This window comes from Eulemur rufifrons, chromosome 23 (assembly GCF_041146395.1).
Source record: "Eulemur rufifrons isolate Redbay chromosome 23, OSU_ERuf_1, whole genome shotgun sequence".
NCBI classification, from domain to species: Eukaryota; Metazoa; Chordata; class Mammalia; order Primates; family Lemuridae; genus Eulemur; species Eulemur rufifrons.
This window is the reverse complement of record NC_091005.1, coordinates 2,123,470-2,146,879: the sequence shown is the minus strand read 5'-3', so window position 1 is coordinate 2,146,879 and position 23,410 is coordinate 2,123,470. Positions and strand designations below refer to the sequence as shown.

Sequence of the window (23,410 nt, the reverse complement as noted above, 5' to 3'; positions counted from 1 at the left end):
CTGTTGGAGGGGGTGTGGTGGGTGCTGTCAGGATGCCAGCAGGACCGTGATGTGGACATGGAGGTGGCCGCGGACCTGGGGACCGAGGACGGGCACAAAGGGCTACTCTGCCTTCGGGACCCTGGTCACCAGGGACAGGCGGGGGCTGTGGGTTCAGGCTCCAGAGGGGCACCCCGGTTCCCTTGGTCCTGTTCCTGGGCCGGGCGGTCTGGGGCTCCTGTGGGTGGTACTGGACTTAACACTGTGAAGCCACTGTCCCTTTGAAGGTCCCCACGTTTTAAAAACCTGGTTCACTGCAGAAAAATTAGAACATGGAGACAAAAAGCATAAAAATGAAAGGGAAAATGACTTCTCCTGCTGCCATCTGAAGCCTGCCACCAGGGCCTCTAAGGTGTGCGTGCCATGTGGAGCCCAGCCTGTGATTGGCGCTGTGGCCCCAGCCCGTGCGTAGCTGGTAGTCACGGTACATCTGCCCACGTGGCCGCTGGCCAGCTCGTCACAAAGGCCACAGGGCAGGAGCTTGGCATCTGCTCCCAGACCTCCAGGACGGGTCACCAAGAGGTGCAGTGAGCCTGAAGCACCCTGTTTCTCCCCCATCTTTCACGGTGGCCTTCGGGGCAGGGTACAGCTGGCTACCCAGCCCGCACCAGCAATCAGCCGCCTCCCACAGCCCTGGGGCGGGTCTAAAGCTGGCCCCTGTGACCAGCTTCTGTCAGGGGACACGGGCAGTGTCTCGAGGTTATGCCAGCGCCTGCCTCGACCCATCTGTGAAATGGGCACAAAAGCATCGCTCTCTAGGGTGGTTGGGATGTGAGGAGAGGTGGCTGGTTCTCTAAGGAATGTGGGGGACGGGGAGGGGGTGGTTGATGGTCCCTGCCGGCATCGGAGGGACCCGTTCTGGAGACTCCGTAGGTAAGGGACGGAGTACGTATGCGCAGATAGTTGCACTTGGGCTTCTACTGGAAGAGGGAGATGGAGGAGGTGGCCCGGAGTGAGAGTGTGTGGTGACATCCACTGTACCAGTTATCGAGTGCCGGGTGACAAACCACCCTGTACTTAGTGGCTCAGACAACAAACCTTTCTTATCTCGGTTTCGGTGGGTCAGGAATTTGAGCGTGGCTCGGCTGGGTGGCTCTGGCTCAGGGTCTCTGAGGCTGTGACAAAGGTGTTGGCCGGGACTGCGGTCTCACCCGACGGCCGGCCTGGGGCTGGGGCGTCCCTGGCTGTCGGCTGGAGGCCTCAGTTCTGTCCCAGTGGGATTCTTCAGGGACTGCTGGAGCATCCACATGGCAGCTGACCACCTTCTCGATTCATTTGAGAGAGGAAGTCACACCTTGGAAGTCACATACTGTCACTTCTGCGGTAGTCTGTTCATCAGAAGTGAGTCGCTGAGTCTGGCCCACACTTGGGGAATCTGTCTCTACCTGTCGAAGAGATGAGCGACAGGGACTCTGGATGTACTAAAGTCAAATACGGTTCAGCTTTGCCTGGGAGTGTCTGTGCCTTCCGGTGGGACGCAGGGCCAGGTCCCGGGCTGGCGGTGTGCTGAGCCAGAGCTGGGCCCAGGAAGTCGGGTTCAAGTCCCAGACCTGCTGCTCCACTGTGTGACCTCGGACCAGTTGTAGAACATCTCCTGGCCTTGGTTTCCCCGACTGTACTCTGTAGGCCTCCTGGGATTGGGGGCCGGCTGGGAGGGGTCAGGGAGAGGGAGGAGTGGCAGGTGGCCTCCTGAGAGGACGGGGGTGTTAATGGAAACTTCATTATGGTGGGCTCACCCTCCTCCTGGGATGGAGCTGGGCCTTTACTGATTGGGCCATGGGGTGAGAGGAGGCGACCTCCTGGGAGACGGGGGGCGTGGGGAGGTGGCCGTGTCACGCCCAAGCATTATCTGATGTCATCCCTGGCAGCTCGGCTCAGACCTGCAGCCGCTGCGGCCCCAGGAGGGAGCCGAGGTTCCCAGCCCGCACGGCGGTTTGGGTTTGCGGCCTCCTCTGTCGGCCTCCCCAGGCAGAGTCTGTGCCCGGCCAGGACCGCAGGGGTCTGTGGGGAGCTGCGTCCTCTCCCTTGCCCCCGTCAGCCTGCCTGTAGGGCCCATTATCGGGGACCCGCCAGGGGTCTGTGCTGACAGCCCCTGTGGCCATGGCCGTGTATGAGCCTCAGTTTCCCTCTCTGTAGCGTGGGGCGGTGTGGTGCCAGCCTCACCAGGAGCCCTGCCACGGGTGCCTGGCAGTCAGGTGCCTGGTGCGGGCTTGTGTGTTAGCGTCATTGCTCCGGCTGTGCCTCCCGCCGGCACTTTTGTGTTGCGAGAACTTGGGCTCTGTCCCCTCGCCCTGTGCCTTCGTCCCCCTCCTCTGTGCCCTTCGAGGGTCTGGGACCCGGCAGGTGATACAGCGGCCGCCCAGCCCGGCTGCCCTGGAGGGGTGGTGGGATCGCGGGTCTCCCCTGGGACCGCTGGCGTCTGGGGACGCGTGTCTGCTCTCTCCGGCGCTGCCTCTGTCTGCTCTTGCCTGTCCTCCGCGAGCCCCCGGGCCTGCCGCCCCCGCATGCTGCCTGCTGGCGCCGCTGCCCTGAGCCCGCGGACCCCGCTCTGGTGCTGGGCGCTCTGCTCTCGGGTGACCTGGTTCTTCTTTTCCTGTTTCAGGCATGAGCCATGAGCCCAAGTCCCCTTCACTAGGGATGCTTTCCACCGCGACCAGGACCACCGCCACCGTCAACCCCCTCACCCCCTCGCCGCTCAATGGCGCCCTGGTGCCCAGCGGCAGCCCCGCCACCAGCAGCGCGCTGTCGGCGCAGGCCGCGCCGTCCTCCAGCTTTGCCGCCGCGCTGCGCAAGCTCGCCAAACAGGCGGAGGAGCCCAGAGGTAAGAGGCGCCCGGGCTGCGCGTGGGGGGCGCCCACCCTTCCCGCCCAGCCCTCCTGTGCGGAGCAGGTGCCGCCGTGCCGGGACCAGCTGTCGCGGGAGCCCGAGGCGGCGCTCGGAGGCCGGGCAGAGCCTCCCCCGGCTCCAGCTCCCCGTGTCCTCGCCCGCTGCGCTCTGGCTCCGCCCCGCACCTGCGCTTTGCTCCTGCGCTTCCCTCTCTGCCCTGCCGCCTCTGTCCTTCCTCGGCTCCAGCAGCCACCGCGGGGGTGTCCGGCCGGCCACAGGAGTCCCGCGAGGCTTCAGAGGGAGTGTTGGGGCCCCAGTGCCTCTCCCTGGGTCCCCCCTCCTACGCCTTGTGCCTGCTCCAGGCTTCGACACCTGCTCCAAAGGTGGCAGAGAACAGGGTGTCTCTGGAAACACACTGGCCCCGCAGCTGGGCCTCTGGGACAGCAGACCCCACCGCTTTCAACTCCCTGAGGCAGAGGTTGTGGGGCAGCGTGGACCAGTGGCCCCCTGGCTTTTGGTGGCACTTGGGCGGTGACATGCTGTGTGACTTTGGGCAAGTGCTAACCCTCTCTGAGCCTGAGTCTTCGTCTTTGGGCAACGAGGCTCTGTAAGCCCGTTTCACTTCTCAGGGCCACGGTGACCCGTCAAGTCCTGTGGTGGTGCTGGTCGGACAGGTGGGGGCAGTTTGCGGCCGGAAGACTTGGCTCCTGTGGGCTCTGCCTGGCCTCTCGGACTCCTCTGGGCTCCCTGCTCAGGGTTCAGGGGCCGAGGAAGTGGGGCCCCAGGGGTCCAAGGCTTAGAATCCTGGTCGCCAGGGCCACCCAGGGCTCCCACAGAACACTGCTGTGGGAACCGTGTCGTTTCTGTGTTCTGGGGTCCGGCTCAGTGGAAGGGACATTCACCCCGAAGGGGGCAGGCTGGGGCCTCTCCTGTCTGAGTCTCCTCTTCCCAAGTCTTTTCTGCTGCTGGTCACTGGGGGTTGCGGGTGAAGGAAGAGCCTGTTGTTGACAGTCAGGGGGACACTGGCCCAGGAGGGGGACAGTTGGGGCCCAGGGAGCCACCCCCCTTGCCTCCTGGCTCCACCTGCCGGGCAGCGCAGGGGCGGGGGCTGCTCGGGCCCCACCTGTGTCAGGCCTGGCGGCCGCGGGCAGATGGCTCAGAAGAGGAGACAGGCCTCCTTCCGGGGCCACAGGGGCCCCCAGGCCCAGGGCAGCTCACAGGGTGGTTGGCAGGCGCTGCGGCACGGAGACCCTGGGGGGACCACACGGCAGGAAGAGAGCTGGGAGTCGGGACGGCGGCTCCTGCATCGGCCGTCTCATTTCTCCGCGTTCCAGAAGGCAGGAGAGTCAGGGTGGCGCAGGCTTTCAGAGACGAGTTGGCACACAGAGGACGCCCAGGCATCCAGCTGTGTCCCCTTTGGGGCCTCTGGGCTCCAGCCCTGGGGAGACTGCAGAGGGTGTGGTCGTGGGAGGGCCGGTTCCCCCTCGCCCAGGAAGGCAGTGGGGAGGCCTGCTGTCGGGGCTGGGGGCCGGCGACCGCGGGCGTCGCTGCAGGAGCCTGCGTGGCGGGGCTTCGTTTCCTCCCTCCCGCCCCAGGCTGGGACGGTGGACCCGCGGGCAGCCCGAGTGCCAGGGGACGCGGTGTCCTGCGGAGCAGCAGAGCACAGTTAGGAGGCCACGCTCAGCAGCTCCGGCCCTGTTCTCCGGAGGCTCCTAGTGACGCCCTGGGAAGGGGCCCAGGGACTCGGCGAGGGAGAGGGAGGAGAGTGACGCTCGTCACTGGTGCGCCCTGAGCTGTTCCCTCACTAAGATGGGAAAGCTGAGGTTCGGGGGTTGGGGGTCCACAGACGGGGGGCAGCCCCCGCTTCCTGGGACACCCTGACGCAGACGCCGTGGCCTGGGCCCCTGTCTTGTACGTGGATGAGCCAAGCTCTCTGACACCCGTGCTCGAGTCCCCACGCGGTCGGGCGTCCGTTTGGACTGACAAGGACGGGCTCAGCCCCTCCTCCAGTCTCCGCTGGGCCACACGACTGTTCTCCTTGAGTCACCTCAGCTCTGACCTTGCTGTGTCCCCCATCCGTGGAACTGGCCACCAGCCCTGAGCTGGCCCATTGTGCGGATGGGGAAGCTGAGGCTCACAGAGGTCAAGTGGACGCCAGAGGTCAGTGCTGCTGGCGGGGTGTGCCTGTGTCCCTTGCTGCCGCTGCTTGAGTTAGGAGGACAGTTCTGAGCAGGTGGTCCCAGCTGGGGAGGAAACCACCCCGCCCCCGATCCCATCCCGGCACCCCCTGCCACGATGCGGGGAGCTGGGCCTGGGAGCGCCGCCTGTGGTCAGCGCAGTCGCGTGGGTCACCAGCTCCCCTGGGCCACCTCACCACCCCAGCCGGGGGCAGCAGGGGACCTTTGGTGGGTTCAGTGACACTGGGGTTGGGATTTTTTTATTTTTTTATTTTTTCCAGATACAATTCACATGTCATAAAATTTGCCGTGTGTTAAATGCAACGATTCAGTGGTTTTAGTGTGTTCAGAGTTGTGGAGCCTTCCCCACTCTCTAATTCTAGAACGTTTGGATCACCCTGGGAGAAACCCCGTCCCATTAGCCGTCAGCCCCTGGTGGCCACTGTCTGCTTTCTGCCTCTGTGGACTTGCCTGTTCTGGATGTTTCTTACACGTGGACTGGCGGGGAGTGGGGGGTGTCTTATTAGAGGGGCTCCCCTCCCCTCTGTCAGGCTTTGCCGGGGACAACACTGAGCCTCACGTTCGCCCAAGTCCCCCGGGTCCCACGTGGTCAGTAGCGCGAGGGCGTCGTGTCTCAGCACAGCCTGCTCCCTGCCAGAAAGGGACCCCGGGCCCCTGAGAAAGCCGTGCGTCCCCTGAGGGCCACCCTGTCCTGCCTGGTGCCCCGTGCCCAGTGCCCTCCTGGCCCCCGGAGGCGCCAACGTCTGAGCCCTCGAAGCCCGTTGCCGCTGTGTCCCCCGGCAGGGAGGACACAGGGGCCGCAGGGGACAGTGGCGGGGGAGGGGAGGCAGGGCTGAGGCCCTCCAGGAAGGTGCAGCCCGGCCACCTGCAGGGGCCAGTCTCTGTGTCCCCTCTTGTCAGCACCAGCGCGTCCCCCGCCCACCTGGACCCCACCTGCACTCGCTCCCGCCCCGTCTGACTGCGTCCGCGTCCTCGGCTCATGTCTCTCCTCTCGTCGTGTCTCGAGGGTGCAGTTTGAAAATTCAGTTCAGACGCGACAATCCGCGGCCGCGACACCCGCGCTGCCCCAGAGGACGGGCGAGGAGGGAAGGGCGTCGGCCCCTCTGCGGTTCCCGAGACTCCGGGAATTTTATCTTCCCTGAGGCTCCGAGATGCGTCCTCTTTCTTCCAGCTCCGTCACCCCAGAGAGCGGGGAGGGACGTTCACTGTGGGGGGGGTGGGGGGGCGCCTGGAGCCGGCGTGACCCTTGAACCCCTTCCCGGGGCCGGGCTCGGCAGGCCAGGGTGAGTGTCGGGGTTCACGTCCCAACCCCTGCTCTCCTTGCGTGTGACGTGGGGGCTGGTCCCCCTCCAGCTTCTCCTTTTTGGGGTGGGGAGAACGTCTACCTCTGAACGGTGACGACTCGGGGAGACTGGGCTCGCGCCGGGCTCAGGTGGCCACCACAGTCCCCCCACGGCTGCCACCCCGTCCTCTGCACTCCCCGTCCACCTTGCCCCTCCTTAACCAGGACCACCCTCTACCCCCACTGCCACCCTTGCCCTGAGGGGCTGGAGGGGTGTGTGCCTCCCAAGTGAGGGGTGCTCCTGGACCCCCACTGTCCGTCAGGGCCAAGGTGCCCATATCAGCAGCTCTGGGCTGGGGGTCTGCAGTGGCTACAGCTGGTCCTGACACCGTAGGGGTGTGAGCAGGACGGTGGGGGTGTGAGCAGGACGGTGGGGGTGTGAGCCGGACGGGGCTCCCGTCCCCTGGGTTGCCGGTCACACTGGGGTCCCCCTGCTGCCGTGGCTGCTGGGCCATCCCCATCCTTGGCCTAGGCCATTCGGATGGCCCCTGGTCCTCGGGCATGCAGGCACCCCAGCCCCCTTGGCACCCCCGACAACCTGGCCTCCCCGCCAGAACGTCCTCCGGGCGGAGACCCTGTCTGCCCCGGCAGGCGTGTGAAGCCCCCGCCTAGGAGTCCTGAGACTGGGGTGGTCCCACCCCGCTGTCCTGGGGCAGGTGGTGGCCCCTCCCAGGTACCTGGCCAGGCCTGCCCTGCTGTGACGGTGTGTTGGGGTCCCCGAGTCATCCGTGTACTTGGAGGTGTTTGTTGAGCGACCAGGAGGCATTTGGTGGCCCAGGAGCTTCTGCGCCTGACGCCAGGCCGTGCGCTTCTAGCTGCTCTGGGGGCCCGGCCCAGCTGGGGGCCTCGGGAGTCCCTGACCCTTCCCCTCTGGCCCTGCAGAGGGCAGGTCGCGGGGCCCCCGCTGCCGCCCCCACCTGCCACCGCACCCGGCGGGGCTGTCGCAAGCTGCGCGGCCATCTGCTCGCCGCACTGCGGTAGGCACCAGCCTCCCACAGGGACGCGGCACCCGTCTGCCGCGGTGGCAGGGCGCCCGCGTGTCCTCAGTCGCTGGGGGAGGCACACGCAGCGCCCGGGGCCCGGCTCCCCCTACGCTCGGAAAACACGTCAGGGCGATGACGACGGGCCGGCCTTTGTGTCTCGAGCTCGGTCACTCCAGGAACAGAGCGGACCCAGAGCCACACGGCCTGGTGGCCCCACTGCCCCTCACTGGCAGAGTGTCCCAGGCGCCGGCTCACCGCGGTGGCTTCGCTGCCTTCACGTGGGCCGAGCGGGGTTTGCAGCGCCTGCCCCGGGGGGCAGCGGAGAGGCCTCCCCTTGATGTCACCTGCAAGGGGAGCGACCGCGTCCCCACAGCCTCATTTGGGCCAGGTGGGTGGGGGTGACAGGGCTGCGACCGAGGCTTCGGGACCTGCATTTCTGACTTGTCATTGAGGCCTGCGACGCCCGTGCCGGCCTCCTCCAACTGCGCTTGTTGGCCGCCTGCCCCGTCTCGTCACCAGTTTGCAGGCGAGAAGTGAGGCAGGTCCGGTTACCGTCGGTCCCCGGTGCCACCTGAGACCGAGATCCTGCCCGAGCCAGCGGCGGCCGAGGAGCGGCCCCCCGTGTGGACAGGGAGACGGGCTCCGGCCCACCGGGTGTCTGCCGTGGAGCGGGGGAGGGTGAGTCCCCCCCGTCCTGTTCTGCTGCTTCCTTGGAAATCTGCCTCTTTCAAAGAAAACGGCAGAACACACGGGGACGCTCCCGCCTGGCAGGCGCGGCACGTGGGCGTCAGTCTGCGGCAGCCGGGCTTGCGCGGCGTCTCCGTGGGCGCCTGGAGCCCCGTCTGTTCCTGGTGCAGGTGCGAGGGCGGCAGGTGTCCCAGGGCTGCTCCACTGTCCTCCTGGCCTGGGGACATGGGAGCTGGAGGGGACCGAGGCAGGGGACAGCCCTCCGCTCGGCCTCCCCTCTGTGCAGCGCAGTGGGGCCCTGGGCAGGGCGGACGGGCAAGTCGGGGCCTCCTTGTCCCCGGTGTCATCTCACAGCCGCAGAGCCTGTCCTGGGACAGTGGGCGCAGAGGGCAGGGTGACTGTTTTCCTGTCCCCTCCCTGAAGCACCCTCGGCCTCCTCTCTCAGCCACTCTGCCCCCCTTCCTCCTGGCCGTGACCCCCATCCCCTGAGGACACTCCCAGCCTCCGTGCCCTGACACGGCAGCTGCCCGGCCCGTGTCCTGGTCCCAGGGACCGGCGTTGGCCTCGCACTATCCCGCAAAGATCAGCCTCGGGACACACATCTCAAAACAGAAATTCACACCTTCCTTTGGTTGGTTTGAGCGTAGTGACCGGCTCGTGATGGGGCACCGAGGCCACCACTGGCTGACCGCCCTTCCCTGGGCAGCTCGCGGTGGCCCCCTTGGTGGACGCCGGCCCACTGCTGATGCCGCGGAGAAGCTCCCGCCGGCGGGCAGGCCAGGGGGCGCGTCCCCGGGGCCGCACACGGCCGCTGCGGCTGCTCAGCAGGTTCTCCCAGAACTGCAGGCTGCTGCCCAGGCCTTGCCTTCGTGGCCCACCCGGCTGTCCCTGCTGTGCCGGGGGTTCCACGGGGTTTCCCACCCTGTTCTTGTCACCTGTGCTGTCACTGTGGGGACTTGACCTCGAGACCCGCACGAGTCTTGGCAAGCATGGGGCTGACTGGCCTTTTCGGGGTCTGCTGTTCCAGTTCCTTTGGGTACATCGCAAGGAAAGGAGGCTGGGTGACCTGCATCCTGTGCCATGGGTCTGCTTGCCGGCCGGTGGCTTCCTGCCTGTCCCTTGGGCCCTCTGGGCCTCTTGACCCGGGCCATGCTCCTTTGCACACAAAAATCGCACGAGGACCGCGTCACCACGTTGCGGATGGAAGCAGGGCGGTGGGCGGGGGCGGCCCTGAGAGGCGGAGCGTTTGGGGGAACCTGCCCCTCCCCCGGAGCGCCCCACGGCAGGTGAGGCCACTCGCTTGCAGCGTGGCGACCCCAGAGTCATGGCAGGTGGTGCCACAGCTCCTGCGTGGACCCTGCTCAGGGGCCATTTAAAGGTTCCCCTGGGGACAGAGCAGACTGGACAGGAGCCGCAGACACACCCGTCCCCCGGGCTCCCACCCGCCCTGTTCACACCTTGCACCTGCGCAGGTTCAAAGTGGGGAGCAAGGCTGAGCTGGGGACCCTCCTTCAGGGGACCGAGCCTCTAGCTGGTCGGTCGCTCCGTCCGCCGCGTGGGGAGGGCATGGACTGCGGGGTTCAGGCCGTCCCGGGGGCTCAGCCCCGCCAGCTCTGGGCAGCCCTGGCCACAGCAGCTGCATCTCACGAAGATGTGTCGAAGGTCCCTCTCGGGGACGTGCCTCGTCACCGTTCTCACTGCCCCGTCGCTTCCCCGCAGACTCAGAGCCGGGTCGGGGTGGACGGGGCTGTGCAGGGCGAGGTCTTCACTCCACGAGCGTCCCTCCCTCCTCTTCCCTCCACGCCGCCAGCCTGGCCGGGACAGGGCTGTGCCCGGGGTGGTCGCACGGCCTGGCACGGAGGCGTCTTTCTCAGGCTGGGGCCCAGGAGCCTTTGCTCGGCTGGTGGGGTCCGCGTCGGGGGGTGACAGGTGCTGCTGCGCCTCTGCCGTCCTGCTCTGCCCCCGCCCGGCTCCCTTGGCTGCCTTCGGGGTCTCAGCTGTTAATTACATCTGCCCGCGGCCTCGGCGCTAATCTGCGAGGTCAGACGGCAGAGGTGACGGGGACGCGCCCTGCCCTTGTCCTCTCCAGTCCGGATCCGTTTCATTGACTCTCTCCTGGCTGAACACGGCCAGTTAATTACAGCGATCACAGGCCTCCCCGCGCCGGCCACGCTGCGCGAGGGGCCTGGAGCCGGGCGCCAGCCTCGCTAATTGGCGCAGCGTCGTGGCGGTATCGATCGCCCGGCCGCTGGTGAGTGACGGCCTCCGCCTCCCGGGGGATTAGGCCTCACCCCAGCCGGGACCCTGCCCCGGAGAGCCCCTCTGTCGCCCGCCCCACCGGCCTCCCACCCGCAGACGCTGGGAAGCGAGGCTGCTTCAGAGACCAGCCACGTGGGGAGGAGTCACTCTGGGGACAGAGGGGACCGAGCAGGGCTCTGTGGCCCAGCAGCCCTGGGTCTGTGCACGCTCTTACGACAGGGGCTCTGAGGGTCCTTGTTTGTAATGTTGGGGTGCTGAGGGCCCTGGGGCCTGGCACATGGTGGACTCAGAAGCGCCTGCTCCCCACCCCACCCCCACCCCAGTTGTCTGCCCGGCTCCCCGGGAGGACTCAAGCCCTCTGGGTCTTGGGCTCCAGGCTGCTGGAGCCAGGGCGTCAGCTCCCAGCACCTCTGCCTCGCCAGGGTGGCAGCTCTTGGTGGGTTCGTGTCTTCTCGGCTCTACAGCTTTAAGAAGGGCAGTGGGGGCCGGGCGCGGTGGCTCCCACCTATAATCCCAGTGCTCTGGGAGGCCGAAGTGGGAGGATCACTTGAGCTCAGGAGTTCGAGACCAGCCTGAGCAAGAGTGAGACCCCCATCTCTACTGAAAATAGAAAAATAAGCTAGGCGTGATGGTGCACGCCTGTAGTCCCAGCTACTCGGGAGGCTGGGGCAGGAGGATCACTTGAGCCCAGGAGTTGGAGGTTGCTTTCAGCTGGGCTGATGTGACCACACTCTAGGCCAGGGGACAGAGTGAGACCCTGTCTCAAAAAAAGTGGGCGGGCTGTGGGCACGGCCCCAGTCGCAGTGGCCGAGAGCTGGGCCCAGCCCGCATGGCCACCATGCACAGTGTGGCCAACCCGAGCCCACACTGTGGAGTATCACAGCCGTAAAACGCGGTGGAGTCCCCACGCAGGCCACGGCGTGACGAGCTGTGGAGCGTCCTGCTTGGTGAAGGAAGCTGGGCGTGAGAGGCCGCGTGTCCTCGTACGGTTCCAGTTCCGTGAAACATCGGGGGAGGCAGGTTCATAGGGACAGAAACAGACGGTGGCTTCTCGGTGCCCAGACCCGGCACCCGCGTCCTGGGAGGGGCGGGGAGCGGCGGCCGCTGGGCGCAGGGTTTCTCTGGGGGACATGGAGGTCGGGGTGACAGCCGCCCAGCTCTAAGCGTCCTAAAGCCGCTGAGCCGCGCTTGATGGGGTGCGTTTCTCGGGGCGGGAATTGTTTTAACCAAGCTGTCACGGCCCAAAGAGCAGAGTGGTAGAGTCGCACGGAAGATCCTTTCTGTAGAGAAAGGTCTGTCCCTTCCTGAGTTTTTTTTCCCGAAAGTTTACAGCGACCTTTTTATCAAAATCTGAAAACGCAGAGAAAAGCGGGTAGAGTGAACCCCCTGGTCGGGGCCCCTCCTGGGTCCTTGCTGCTCCCTGGGTCCACCCCTGCTCCCGGTGGAGCTGTCTGGACCCCCTCGGGGTGTTTTCTGTCTTCCGAACAAGGTGGCCGTGTGCCCCCTGCTGTCCTTGCTTGCTCCTGGTGTCTGGGTGATTGGTGTGGCCGAGGGGTCCCGAGCGGAGCTCCATCCTAGGACTTGCCAGGCCGGGTCCCTTCTGCCGGGGCTGCCGGAGCCGCCTCAGCGTGTCTTTGGGGGACGGCAGCTCTCGTCTGTTTGGGTGCACACGGGTGGGGTTGCTGGCCAGGGGCGTGGGTGTCAGGGACGGCCGTGTCCAAGGCTGCACAGACGGGGCTCCCACCAGCGCGGGGTGAGGCCGGGGGTGCCTGGCTCCCTGGCTTCTAGCGTTTCCCTTCGCCTGGTTTGTGTGTCACAGCCAACCAGTCCCCAGGGGAATTTGGGGGTTCATGCCTCGGGCAGCAACCCTCAGGCCTCACTGCCCACCCTGGCCAGGCCCAGTGACAAGGTGGGCGCCTTGCGCTGCACAGTTCAGGGTTGTTGGGCAGAACGTGCTGCTGGGTCGCTCTGGGGCATGGCCTTCAGGGTGGGGTGGGGGCAGATCTGGATAGACTAGGGGTCTCCCCGCGGGGCCGCCCTGTACAGTTGTACAGGCTGCACACAAGCCTAGGGGGCTGTATTAAAGAGGCCAGACAGCGTTTCTGCAGGAGGCGGCAGGACTGTGCCCTGGGGAGGGGGCTCTGTGTAGGCCCCACAGGTGCAACCACCCCAAGGCAGCACCTTGCTCAGAGAAAAGCCACCCTGATGTCAGGGTACCCATGGTGGGGCTTCTGCCTCCTGGTCACACCGTTGGGGCTACCCTTGGCTGGTCAGGGACGCTGAAAGAACGGAGTGGCCTCTGTGGCTGCCTTCCTGTCAGACTCCGGTGGCCGTGAGGGTGGTCGCAGGACACCTGTGAGCTGCGGGCGCCTCCCCCGTGAGCAGCGGTTCTGTTTGGTGACGGGAGTGCGACCGCTGGAGAGGGTGTGACGATGTCGGCCATGAGGGTCCCTCTGCTCCTGGAACTGAGCTCTGAACAGAGGGAGGATGCTGGGAGGGGACGGCCTGGGCTTGTCCTCCTAGACGGGGCTGGGGGTGCTCCACCCCCTCGGGCCGGCGCCCCCGCTGCCGCAGCCACCCTGTGAGCTGGGATCTGGGCGCCTGGACACCGGTGCTGCCGGTCCCTGGGGACCTGGAACCGCTGGCGCTGTGCCGCGAGTCCTTAAAACCTGGAGCCCTTTGTGGCTCTTGGGTGGGTGGGGTCTGCCGTGGTCCCCTGCCGTGGGCCTGGGAAGGGGACTCAGGACGCCGGTGAGCCCATAGGTGTGTGATCCTGCAGCCACCCGGCCTCTCGGGGACCCTCGGGCAGTTTCAGCCTCAGTCACGGGGACGCGAGACCCATGTGGAGGGTGTGGGGGTGCTGGGGACAGGGGAACCTGGGCACTCCTGCCACCACACACACTGTGTCCTGCCTGGCCGCTGGCCTGAGCAGCTTGGTGCACTTTGCTCCAGGATGGGGGGAGTCCCCACCCCCACCCCCCGCCACCTTAGTGCCTCGGGACGATTCCTCCTCCTCCTCCGTGGATCGGTTCTTGGGGGTCTGGCCCTGCCCGCCCACACCCCCGCTGCCCTTGGGGTCCCAGAGCTAAATGCCCTCTGACCCCTGCCACTCTTGGGGGTGGGGGCAGGGCTGAGGCTTCTTTCTGGGGCACTGAGAATGTTCTGGAAGCAGATGGTGGTGATAGTTGTAGAACATGGTGAACACATTCAACCCTCTGACTTCTACCCCTCAAAATGGTTTTTTTAATTTAAAAATGAATGTGTTTAATATTCTTTAAGTCTCCCCCAGGGCCACCCCGTGCCGTGTCCCTGCCCGGCTGGGCCCCGTGTCGGGGAGCTGAGCGTGTCTTACACCTTCCTGCCTCCCCGGCCCCACCGGAGCCCCTGGGGGGCTGCCTTCCCCGTAGGTCCCGCAGCCCCGGGCACAGGGGCTCACGGGAACCTCGGGTCCTTTTTGTGACCTCGGCCCGGCCCACCTGCTCACACTCCGTGAAGGGGCTGCGCTCCTGGGCTGCGGCGGGGGAGCTGGGCGGACGGGCTGCAGGAGGTGGCCGGACTGTGCGTTTTGGGGTACTGGGGCTGTGGGTCCTGCCCGCCGACAGCAACTCTGGGGGCTCCCGCTTGCGTCTCTCTCGGGCCTGCACACGGGTGGGGGGGCCGCGTGGCCGGCGGACCTGGTTGCTCCGAAGGCCTCCATCCTGCCGGGGGGCCTGGTGGGCGTGGCGGGTGACACTGGTGTGGCTTCCGCTCAGGCCGCTGTGTCCTCTTCCTCAGGGTCTTCACTGAGCAGCGAGTCGTCCCCTGTGTCCTCTCCGGCCACCAACCACAGCTCTCCCGCCAGCACGCCCAAGCGCGTGCCCATGGGCCCCATCATCGTCCCCCCTGGGGGCCACAGCGTCCCCAGCACGCCCCCCGTGGTGACCATCGCCCCAACCAAGACCGTCAATGGCGTCTGGAGGAGCGAGAGTCGGCAGGTGAGTGGCCCGCGGCGGGGCGGGTGCAGGGAGCCGGGGTCCCCAAAGGGAGGACTGGATTTGGGCACCCGGGGAGCTCGTGAGGTTGAGTTTAAGGCACAGACACCCCACCCCGACCCGAGCCTCCGCCTCCTGCAAAGTGGGGTGACGAGCACCCGCCCAGAGGGGTGTGGGGGTTTAGTCAGTTAATCCGCGTCGCAGGCGGGGGTGGGGGTGGGGGGCTTCAAGGCTTATTTTCACCTGCTCTTGAGGCTGGAAGTTCGAGGTCAAGGTGTCACGGGTTGGTTCTTCCAGAAGCTTCTCTCCTTGGCTTGCAGGTGGGCACCTGCTCCCTGTGGGCTCACGTGGTCCCCTCTATGCCTGTGTCCTGGTCCCCTCTCACAAGGACACCAGTCACGTTGGGTCAGGGCCCACCCTAGAGGCCTCCTTGAAGCCCGTCCCCAGGTAGCCACATCCCGAGGTCCCGGGAGCCGGGCCTTGAGCACACAGACGGGCGGGGACGCAGCCCGCAGCCCTGTGACGTGCCGAGATGGCGTGTGCACACCGTAAACGCTCGGTAAACAGTCGCGATCGCTATTGTTACCTGCTGCCCCCGCCAAGGTCTGAGACAGGGAGGACGCCAGGCCGCGATTGCGAAACGGGGGACCTGGGCATTTGTGTGTCTGGGTTAACTTTTGAAGCCCGCAGAGGAGGCCCTTCCCAGGCTTGGGGGGGGGGTCCCTGTGTCTCCAGCCCTTCCAGCCGCACCTGTCACCTGCCCGTGGGAGGAGCTGGTGGCCCGTGGTGGGACCTCCCCACCCGCCCCCGCTCCCCACTCGCGGGGGGACGCCGTGGCCTCATTAAGAACCATCCTCAGCTGCGGTTCTTTCCTGGTGTTTCTCCGCGTTCCCGGAGGGCGGATGGCACCACTTGGAAATCATCGTTAAGCCACAAAGAAGGCGGCAGGGGGAGGAGAGTGTGCCCCCTCCCCGGGGGTGCACGGGCGTTGGGTGCCCGGCCGTCGTCCCCTAGGAAGGCTCCGAGCCAAGGAGAAGACCTCCAGAGTGCCCGGGAATAGCTTTGGGCGGCCTTGCTTCCAGCGTCCTCCCTGGCTGAGGTGGCAGACCCGCCCAGCGCGTCACCTTGCCGAGGCCCCCTCTGTCCCCAGAGGCCTCTCCTGGCCGCGCTCATCCCCGGATGCAGTTGGCAGATGGAGGGCCGTGGGGGACCCAGAGGGTGGACCCCGGCCAGAGCGGCCTCCCCTGCCCAGCGGGGCTCGGAGCAGCCTGAAGCAGCCCTGGTCCTGGTTTGAGGGTGGATGAGGAAGTCGTCACCGGCTCCTGTCTCCAGAGGCCACCCCTGGGGTCAGCCTTGACCGGGGGGCCCCTGAGTCACCTGAGCTGCAGGTCCTCCCTCCACCCCCAACTCGTGGGCCCAGCAGGGGTGGGCTGGCTCTTGCTGCGGCCTGAGAGTGGCTCACGGAAGGACACTTGCACCCAGCCACTGCCCTGTCCCCAACAGTCCGCTGCCTGGACTGGGGGACACCTCACGAATGTCCCTTCACGGGGGCTCCACCGCCATTGCGGGCAAGTCCTCCGCTCAGAGCTCGGCCCTGTCTTCGGAGGGTCCTTGTCGCCTCGGGAGCGTTTAGCAACCCCAGGGAGGGGCCGTGACGGATCCGCTCCAGCGACTTGCGGTGCCTCATGGAACACGGATGCCACCAGGGAGGGCGCGAGGAGGGAGGGGGATTAGCGGATGATGGGTGGCTGTGGGCAGTGGGGGAGGGGGCTCCTCCTTCTAGGGACGGGCGCAGGGGGGAGGGGGTCCCTTCCCCACGCCGGGGCCCTGAGTCATTAGGAGGCCACAGACCCAGGCGGGAGTTGTCAGGGGGCCAGCGGCTTTGGGGCCCCTTCTCGGGGGTCGCCTGTAACCCCAGGTCGTGGGAGCTGGGAAGGCAGAGATGGAATGAGAAACCGTCTGTCCTGAAGCTCACGGGGCGCGTGCCGCCTGTGTGACTGTGGAACCTTCGCTCTAATCACGCAGAGTGACGGCTCCTCCCTGCCCCGCCCCCTCCATGGCTGCAGCTGCGCCTGCAGCCGCTGCTCAGAAAGAAGCAGGCGCCCCGCAGATGCGCCCTGTGGCACGTCTGCCTGCCAGGACGGCGGTGGGACCCTGGCCGCCGCTGTCGGGGTGCCCTGGGGTGGCCCCCAAGCCTCCCTGCCTTGCCCTGGGGGGCTGCTGTGGGCTCCCCCGCCCCCCTGCTGGGCAGCCCGTGTGTCGCTCGGGCCCTGCTGACCTAGTTCCCGAGTCTGGGCGAGCTTGGCCCCGCTCCAGCCAGACGGGAGCCGCAGACGTGCGGGTCTGGCTCGCTGAGCCCCCTGCCCGCCGGCCGCTCCCCAGGCTCCCTGCCTCCTCGTGTGTCCTCAGCCAGGCCAGCAGAGTGCCATCTGGCCCAGCCGCCCGCGAGCAGGGCTTTGTCCTCGGCCGAGGGGAGAAGGGGCTTAGCGGGCCAAGGACAGCGTGCTGGGCCGGACCCCCCCCGTGGCGGGTGGCCGGGGCTGCCGTGCGCCCCTGTGTGATGCAGCACGAAGACGCAGGTGGCAGGCCTGGGGTGGCGCCTGTCCTCCGGGGACCCTGCTGTCTCTGGCCACCCAGGGCGGGGGTGGCGGTCGAGCCCCTTGGCTGCTGTCTCTCTCGGCCCCTGCCCAGGCGGGAACAGAGCTCCCCACCGGCCTCGGGAGAGCCCGTGCCACGAGTCCAGGGGCCGCGCCTGCCGGCTTCGGGCCTGGCGCTCACTGGGGGCCGAGGGCCACTCCTTTCCCAGTCCTCGGGCACATGGGTGACCCTTTCCTGGGTCTTCCTCACAGACACGGGGCTGTGCTGGGGGCGGGCGATGTGTAGGAGAGGCCAGAAGCCCTGCCCCAGACAGGCCCCACCAGGAGCCGGTGTGGGCGGGTCGTGCAGGGGCGGTGACAGAGTGAGCAGGTGAGCGTGAGCCCCTGGCCTTGCCGTGTGCTCGCTTCCCGCTGCAGCTGCGCAGCTCACAGCCCTCGCCACGCGCTGGGGCTGCGGTTGGCACGTCCGGCAGATGGGGACACTGGGCTCATCCAGGGTCTCCGGGACCAGAGAGGAGCCCGTCCCCCGAGGCCGGTGGAATCCACCCTGCTGGTGACACAGGTCCCTGGAGGACCCCAAGGCCGGGCGCGGGCCCCCCTGGAGGAGGTTCTAGGGGGCTGGGCCCCCGGCCCCATGCGGGGCGTCAGTGCCTTGCGTGCGTCCCACTCTGGAGTCAGCTGCCCCGGGGGGCGCAGTTCAGAGGCCCTGAACCCGCGGGGACCCCGCTGGCAGTGCGGGCCGGGGCCGCGTGGGAGGAACGGAGCAGATGTTGCTGCTCATTAGAGATTCCAGTCGGCCCGTCTCCTCCAATTCCTCGTCACCCGCTGACTTTGGGAGGGCAGGGGGCACGTGCGGGGAAGGGCGCCTGACGGCCGCCTGCACCTCCTCCGCGGCGTGTGCCGTGTGCCAGGTCACCGTGTGCCTCGTGAAGACGGGTGGGGGCCAGGGAGGGGACAGGGACCCGCCCCCTCGCCGCTCACACGGGGAGGTGGACAAGCTGGGGGCACCGGCCCCGGACTCTTGGCAGGAAGTCAGACAGCCGCGGGCTTGGGAGGCTGGGAGCCCCAGTGCCCGCCATGTGTCCCCGCTGTCATTCCTGCCAACGCTGCGAGGAGGGGTCGGAGCTCCTTGTTTTCTGGGTATCGGGCGCTTTGTGGCTCTGGGGACTCGCTGTGGGTTTGGGGCGGCAGGGCTGGGCTTGTTCCCGGGAGCATGGCCTGCCGATCGGAGTCCCCATGTGACGGGAGAGGATGGGGCATCGTGGGGCCCTGAAGGTCGCGTCCCTCGTGGCTCAGGGTGACCCCAGCTGATGTCCCCACGTTGGGAAGACCCCAGGACCCCCTGGGCGTGAAGCAGCAGCGGCTGCTCCAGAACCCAGATCGCCCCCACCCCACCCCTGTCCAGGACTGACCCTCGGAGCCTTGCCACATGTCTCCCCCTGTGTCACGTAAATGACAGTAGGCGGGACCTTCCCTGGACTGGTTTCCCGAGGCGAGAACCTGCTGTGAATCGGCACACAGAACGCCCCTCCCTCCGTGCGGCTGGGGTGGCACAGCCCACCCGTGTCTCTGCAGGGACTGTGGCTGGGGTGCAGGCCTTGGCTGTCTCCTCCTCCTGCCTGGGGTGAGCCCCTCCCCTGGTCCCTTGGGGGCGCCTCCCCAGCCAGGTCTGCTCTGTCCAGGAGCCTGGGGCAGGGAGCTGCGGCGTCCCCTACCCGGAATGTGTGCACACCCTAGACGGGTCTGGCCTGCTGTGGCGGGTGCCAGACCCACCCAGGAGTTGGCCGGGGGCAGAGCAGCACGTTCACCCCAGGGCCAGAGCCAGATTCCTGAGGCCCCGGCCGTGTGTGTGCCCGAGGCCTGGGCAGCTGTCGTCCCGGCTGCAGCGTGGGGCTCACTGCCCGGGGTGCTGGGGGCTGACAGCGTCCACTTCCCCATGCTTGGGTAAGGGTGGGTGTGACCCTGTGGGATGCTCCTGTCACCTGTGCACGTCTCATACCGAGGAGGCCCAGGGAGGAAGCGAGAGCCCAAGAGGGGCTTCAGTCCAGGCCCGTCTGTCAGAGCCGTGTCCTCTTTACTGTTCCGCCTTCTGTGGGCGCCATGTGCACTTGGAGTTTGGGGTAGAAAAGCTTAAAGGAAGGACGCTTCTAGAATGTGGACTAAATCTGGAGCCTTTCCCGTGAGTCGGGAGGTAGACCTGGCTCCGTCCTCGGGGGCAGTGGCCTGCGCTGCCCTGTCGCTGGCCGTCCGCCTGTGGGCCTGGCCTGGGCTGCCCGGCCCTGACCCGACGCCGTCTTCCTGCAGGACGCCAGCTCTCGGGGCAGCAGCAGCGGCCGGGAGCGCCTCATCGTGGAGCCCCCGCTGCCCCAGGAGAAGGCGGGGGGCCCGGCCATCCCCTCCCACCTGCTCAGCACCCCCTACCCCTTCGGCCTCTCCCCCGGCTCGGTCGTGCAGGATTCCCGCTTCCCGCCGCTCAAGTGAGTCCACCGGTGGGGACGAGGCGGGGGTGGGGTGGGGCACGTGCTCTGGCTGGGATCCCCCAGGCGGGCTCCGGCCACTGTCCCCGGCCTCTTGGAGTCTGCCTGCCAGGCCGTGGCCGGCCTCTGCAGCCACTCCGCCCCCGAGGCGTCACGGCCCTGTCTGTGCCTGCTGTCCCCTGCACACTGACACGGTCGTACGGTCCCCAGCCCTGCTCTAACCCCATCCGCGGTTCTGGGGCACACACCTGCTGGTGAGGACGGCGAGGGCGCTGCGGGCCTGAGGAGCAGCAGCTTCCAGGGCAGGACCCATCCGCAGAGGGAGCCCCGTCCTTCCTCGGGGGGCGGGGGCAGCTCACCTGTCTCCCCCCCCCCCGGCCGTCACCCCTGCAGCCTCCAGCGGCCCGTGCACCATGTGGTGCCCCCCAGCACGGTGACCGAGGACTACCTGAGAAGCTTCCGGCCCTACCACACCACCGAGGACCTCCGCATGTCCTCCCTGCCTCCCCTGGGCCTGGACCCCGCCACGGCCGCCGCCTACTACCACCCCGGCTACCTGGCCCCGCACCCCTTCCCCCACCCGGCCTTCAGGTGAGGTGGTCCCTGCATGTCCTCATCTGTTCCTGGCGGGGAAGGTGCTTGTCACCACCTGGGGGCCGGACTCCCAGGGGAGCATCTGGAGAAGCCCCTAAAATCGTCCTCAGCGTCGGGCCTGAATTCAGTGCAAGTTCAGTCCTGATGATCCCTGGGGTTTCCTCCTGGTGGACACCCCCTGGGTATTAAAGCCGTCCTTGTCATCAGGGGGCCCCCTGGCGAGTTGCTAACAGGGTGGGGCTTACACTGTAAAGGGGGCTGCTCTGCTGTGCGGCCGGAGCCCCCCGTGGCACCGTGTGGCCCGTCTGGTTCTGTGTGGAAGCTCCCCGCAGCCCAGCCTGAGGGGCCTGCGGTGATGCCGAGGACGGCCCCTCGGTCCCTGCCGGGCTGGCCGAGCTGGGGGAGGTGGCAGGTGGGCCCTGGAGCTCTGTCAGCACCTAGTGGCCCCTGGCAGTGAAGGGCTCTGGGGTTGGCAGTGGGTGTGGCCCTAACCTGCAGCCGTGTTGCCCTGTTCAGCGTGCTTGCGCGGGTGCACCTGGCCCAGGCACACCTGTCAGCGGGCCGGGTCTCATCCTTTGGGACTTCGGCGCTCACTAGGCCCTTGTCTTCCTGGCACAGGATGGACGACTCCTATTGCCTCTCTGCCCTGAGGTCCCCGTTCTACCCCATCCCCACCCCCGGCTCCCTGCCCCCGCTGCACCCGTCGGCGATGCACCTCCACCTCTCTGGGGTCCGCTACCCCCCCGAGCTGTCCCACTCGTCCCTGGCAGCGCTGCACTCGGAGCGGATGTCCGGCCTCAGCGCGGAGAGGTGAGTGGGTCCCACGACAGCAGCCAGGAAGAGGGACGCGGCTGGAGCCTGGCTCGGCTGGTCTGTGTGTGGCGGGGCTGGCTCCTTGGCGCACCTGTCCTCGGTTTCTTCACCTGCCGAATGGGAGGGTGACGGTTTGCACTCCGTGCTCTGAAACAGCACGGCCACGGGCTGGGGGGGGCTCGCTTGCTCTGGATTTTGTGTGCAGCTTTGACCTCGAGTTTCTTCCTGGGTCAGGGAGAGGAGGAGGGACGGCCTTGTCGTGTCGCTCCCTGCGGCGCTCAGACCGCTGTCCGGCCGGTCTCCGGCCTGCTCTCCAACTTGTCCCCCTCGCCGCAGGCTGCAGATGGACGAGGAGCTGAGGCGTGAGCGTGAGCGCGAGCGGGAGCGGGAGGCTGACCGAGAGCGGGAGAAGGAGCGTGAGCGGGAACGGGAGAAGGAGCGTGAGCGGGAGAAGGAGCTGGAACGCGAGCGGGAGAAAGAGCGCGAGCGGGAGCTGGAGCGCCAGCGGGAGCAGCGGGCGCGGGAGAAGGAGCTGCTGGCCGCCAAGGCGCTGGAGCCCGCCTTCCTGCCCGTGGCCGAGCTGCACGGGCTGCGGGGCCACGCCGCCGAGGAGCGGGGCAAGCCCCCGGAGCAGCTGACCCCAACGCGAGCAGGTAGCTGGGTGGGAGCGGGCGTGCGGGCAGGGGTCTCGGCGGGCTCTGGGGAGAGCCCTCCTCTGTCGCGTCTGCCCGCTGCCGTGGTGCAGCTCCCCACCGTGGCTGATGGCAAGCCACAGGTGTGACGTTGCGGAACACAGAGATGGGGGGAGAGACAGTGGCACGGGACACAGACTCTGTCCCCGTAGACGACCCCGGGAGTGTGAACAGTGGTGAAACGTGCCACAGTATTGGGAAGGGATGAGTTTTGGATGCTTTTGTTAACCTTAACGTAATTCATTTTGTTGTAAGTTCATGTCATCTAACTTTCACTACTGGCTGTCTGAAACCCAGCTTGCGTGTTTCCTGAAAATTCCACAGTCTGCTCTTCGAGCAGTGCGAGCGGGCCCTGGCACCCCACTGGCTGGTGCAGAGTCGCGCCAGCCGGCCACAAAGCATTTCCCTGTGGGGACAGGCGTGCTTCCTGGAAGTGTCCATAAGGCACATCCTGGTGTCTCGCTGCGGCTGTGGGAAGGGCCCCTGTGCGGGACGGCGGGCGTCCCTGGGCCCGTGGGCAGGAGGTGAGGGGCGCCGAGGCCTGCCGTGACGCGTGTCTCCCCACAGAGAAGCTGAAGGACACGGGCCTGCAGGCGCCCAAGCCCGTGCAGCACCCCCTGCATCCGGTGCCTGCCCCGCACCACGCCGTGCCCGGCCTCATCTCCAACCACGGCATCTTCTCGCTGCCGGGCAGCAGCGCCGCCACGGCCCTGCTGATCCAGCGCACCAACGAGGAGGAGAAGTGGCTGGCGCGGCAGCGACGGCTGCGGCAGGAGAAGGAGGACCGGCAGTCCCAGGTGTCAGAGTTCCGGCAGCAGGTGCTGGAGCAGCACCTGGACATGAGCCGGCCCCCGGCGCCGGCGGAGGTGGAGCACAGGCCGGAGAGTGCCAGGTGGGTGGGCTCCGCGAGGGGAGGAGCTGTGTCCCCCAGCGGGTTTATTCGCAGCCAGTGGTGACTGAGCGGCCGTCTGCCCCACACCCTTTCTCTGCCGTTCTGTCTTCACGTTACAATTCTCTATTGGGAAGCCGAGACGCTGAGCAGGAAGGTCCGTTGCTCAGAGCTGCCCCATCCACAAGTGGGGGATCCCCTGCAGCCCGGCCAGGTCCCCAGGAGGCCATTTGTGGCCCCGAAGGGGGCAAGGTGGAAGCTTTAGTTGTTAATAACACCTGTTCTTAACGTCTCCCTCTGCTTTTGAGCTTGGACTTTTTTTAATGAGAAGGGGACTGCCTTTGGTTTTTATTTACGTAAAACATTAGCTTTATTGCTTTTGTAATACAAGGTAGACCCCCCCTCGGTCCCATCAGAATTCTCGTGGAGGCCTTTGTGTCCGCCTCTGGGACCCCCGGCTTGCACTGGCTCTGTGAGTGGGCGCCAGTGCCCCCGGCCCGCCCGGCCCACGCCTGTCCTAGGACTCCGGTTCTGGGGGCAGTGCTGGTCTGTGTCCCCCCTGCCGCGTCACTCCAGAGCTCATTCCGAAGGTCCGGGCCGAGACCCTCACAGGAGTTGGTGGAGATGGAGGTTCTTGGCCAGGCCTCCATCGTGCTGTTCTGGGCCCAGCTTGGCCCCAGGGACGCTGCTGCTGGTCTCTGGGCCTCAGTTTCCTCAGCTGTGCACAAAGACTTTTGTCTGTCCAGCCCTGACGTGCTGTGGTGCCGTGCTGGGCTAAGGAAGCCCTTGGGTCCCTGGGACGGAGATGCCCCGCCTGCCTCCTCCTTCCTGCCTTGTTGAGTAGCTCAGCTCAGCATGACGGGCAGGGAATTGCCACCCGTGCCCACTGACTGGCTGTCCCCGGGGCTCTCGATGCCCAGCATGGCCCGAGCAAGTTCTCTGACTGTCTCTCTGCCTGTCAGACCCTCCAGGTGTCCCAAAGGCTCAAACTCGCCTGCCAGCGAGCTGCCTCTGCCCCCGAGCCTCCTCACACCAGAGGAGCA

At 67.0% G+C, this 23,410-nt stretch overlaps 1 protein-coding gene across 2 annotated transcripts in view; it reads left to right on the top strand.

Moving 5' to 3' along the window:
- The window catches only part of GSE1 (Gse1 coiled-coil protein), a 378,645-nt gene that overhangs the window by 340,830 nt on the left and 14,405 nt on the right, over window positions 1-23,410 (top strand). For both annotated transcript variants that reach the window (XM_069456611.1, XM_069456612.1), the window contains exons 3-9: window positions 2,642-2,860; window positions 14,109-14,308; window positions 19,207-19,379; window positions 19,773-19,970; window positions 20,592-20,783; window positions 21,123-21,439; window positions 22,046-22,370. In XM_069456611.1, the coding sequence (XP_069312712.1) occupies window positions 2,642-2,860; window positions 14,109-14,308; window positions 19,207-19,379; window positions 19,773-19,970; window positions 20,592-20,783; window positions 21,123-21,439; window positions 22,046-22,370 (1,624 nt within the window). The remainder of the gene's footprint in view (window positions 1-2,641; window positions 2,861-14,108; window positions 14,309-19,206; window positions 19,380-19,772; window positions 19,971-20,591; window positions 20,784-21,122; window positions 21,440-22,045; window positions 22,371-23,410) is intronic.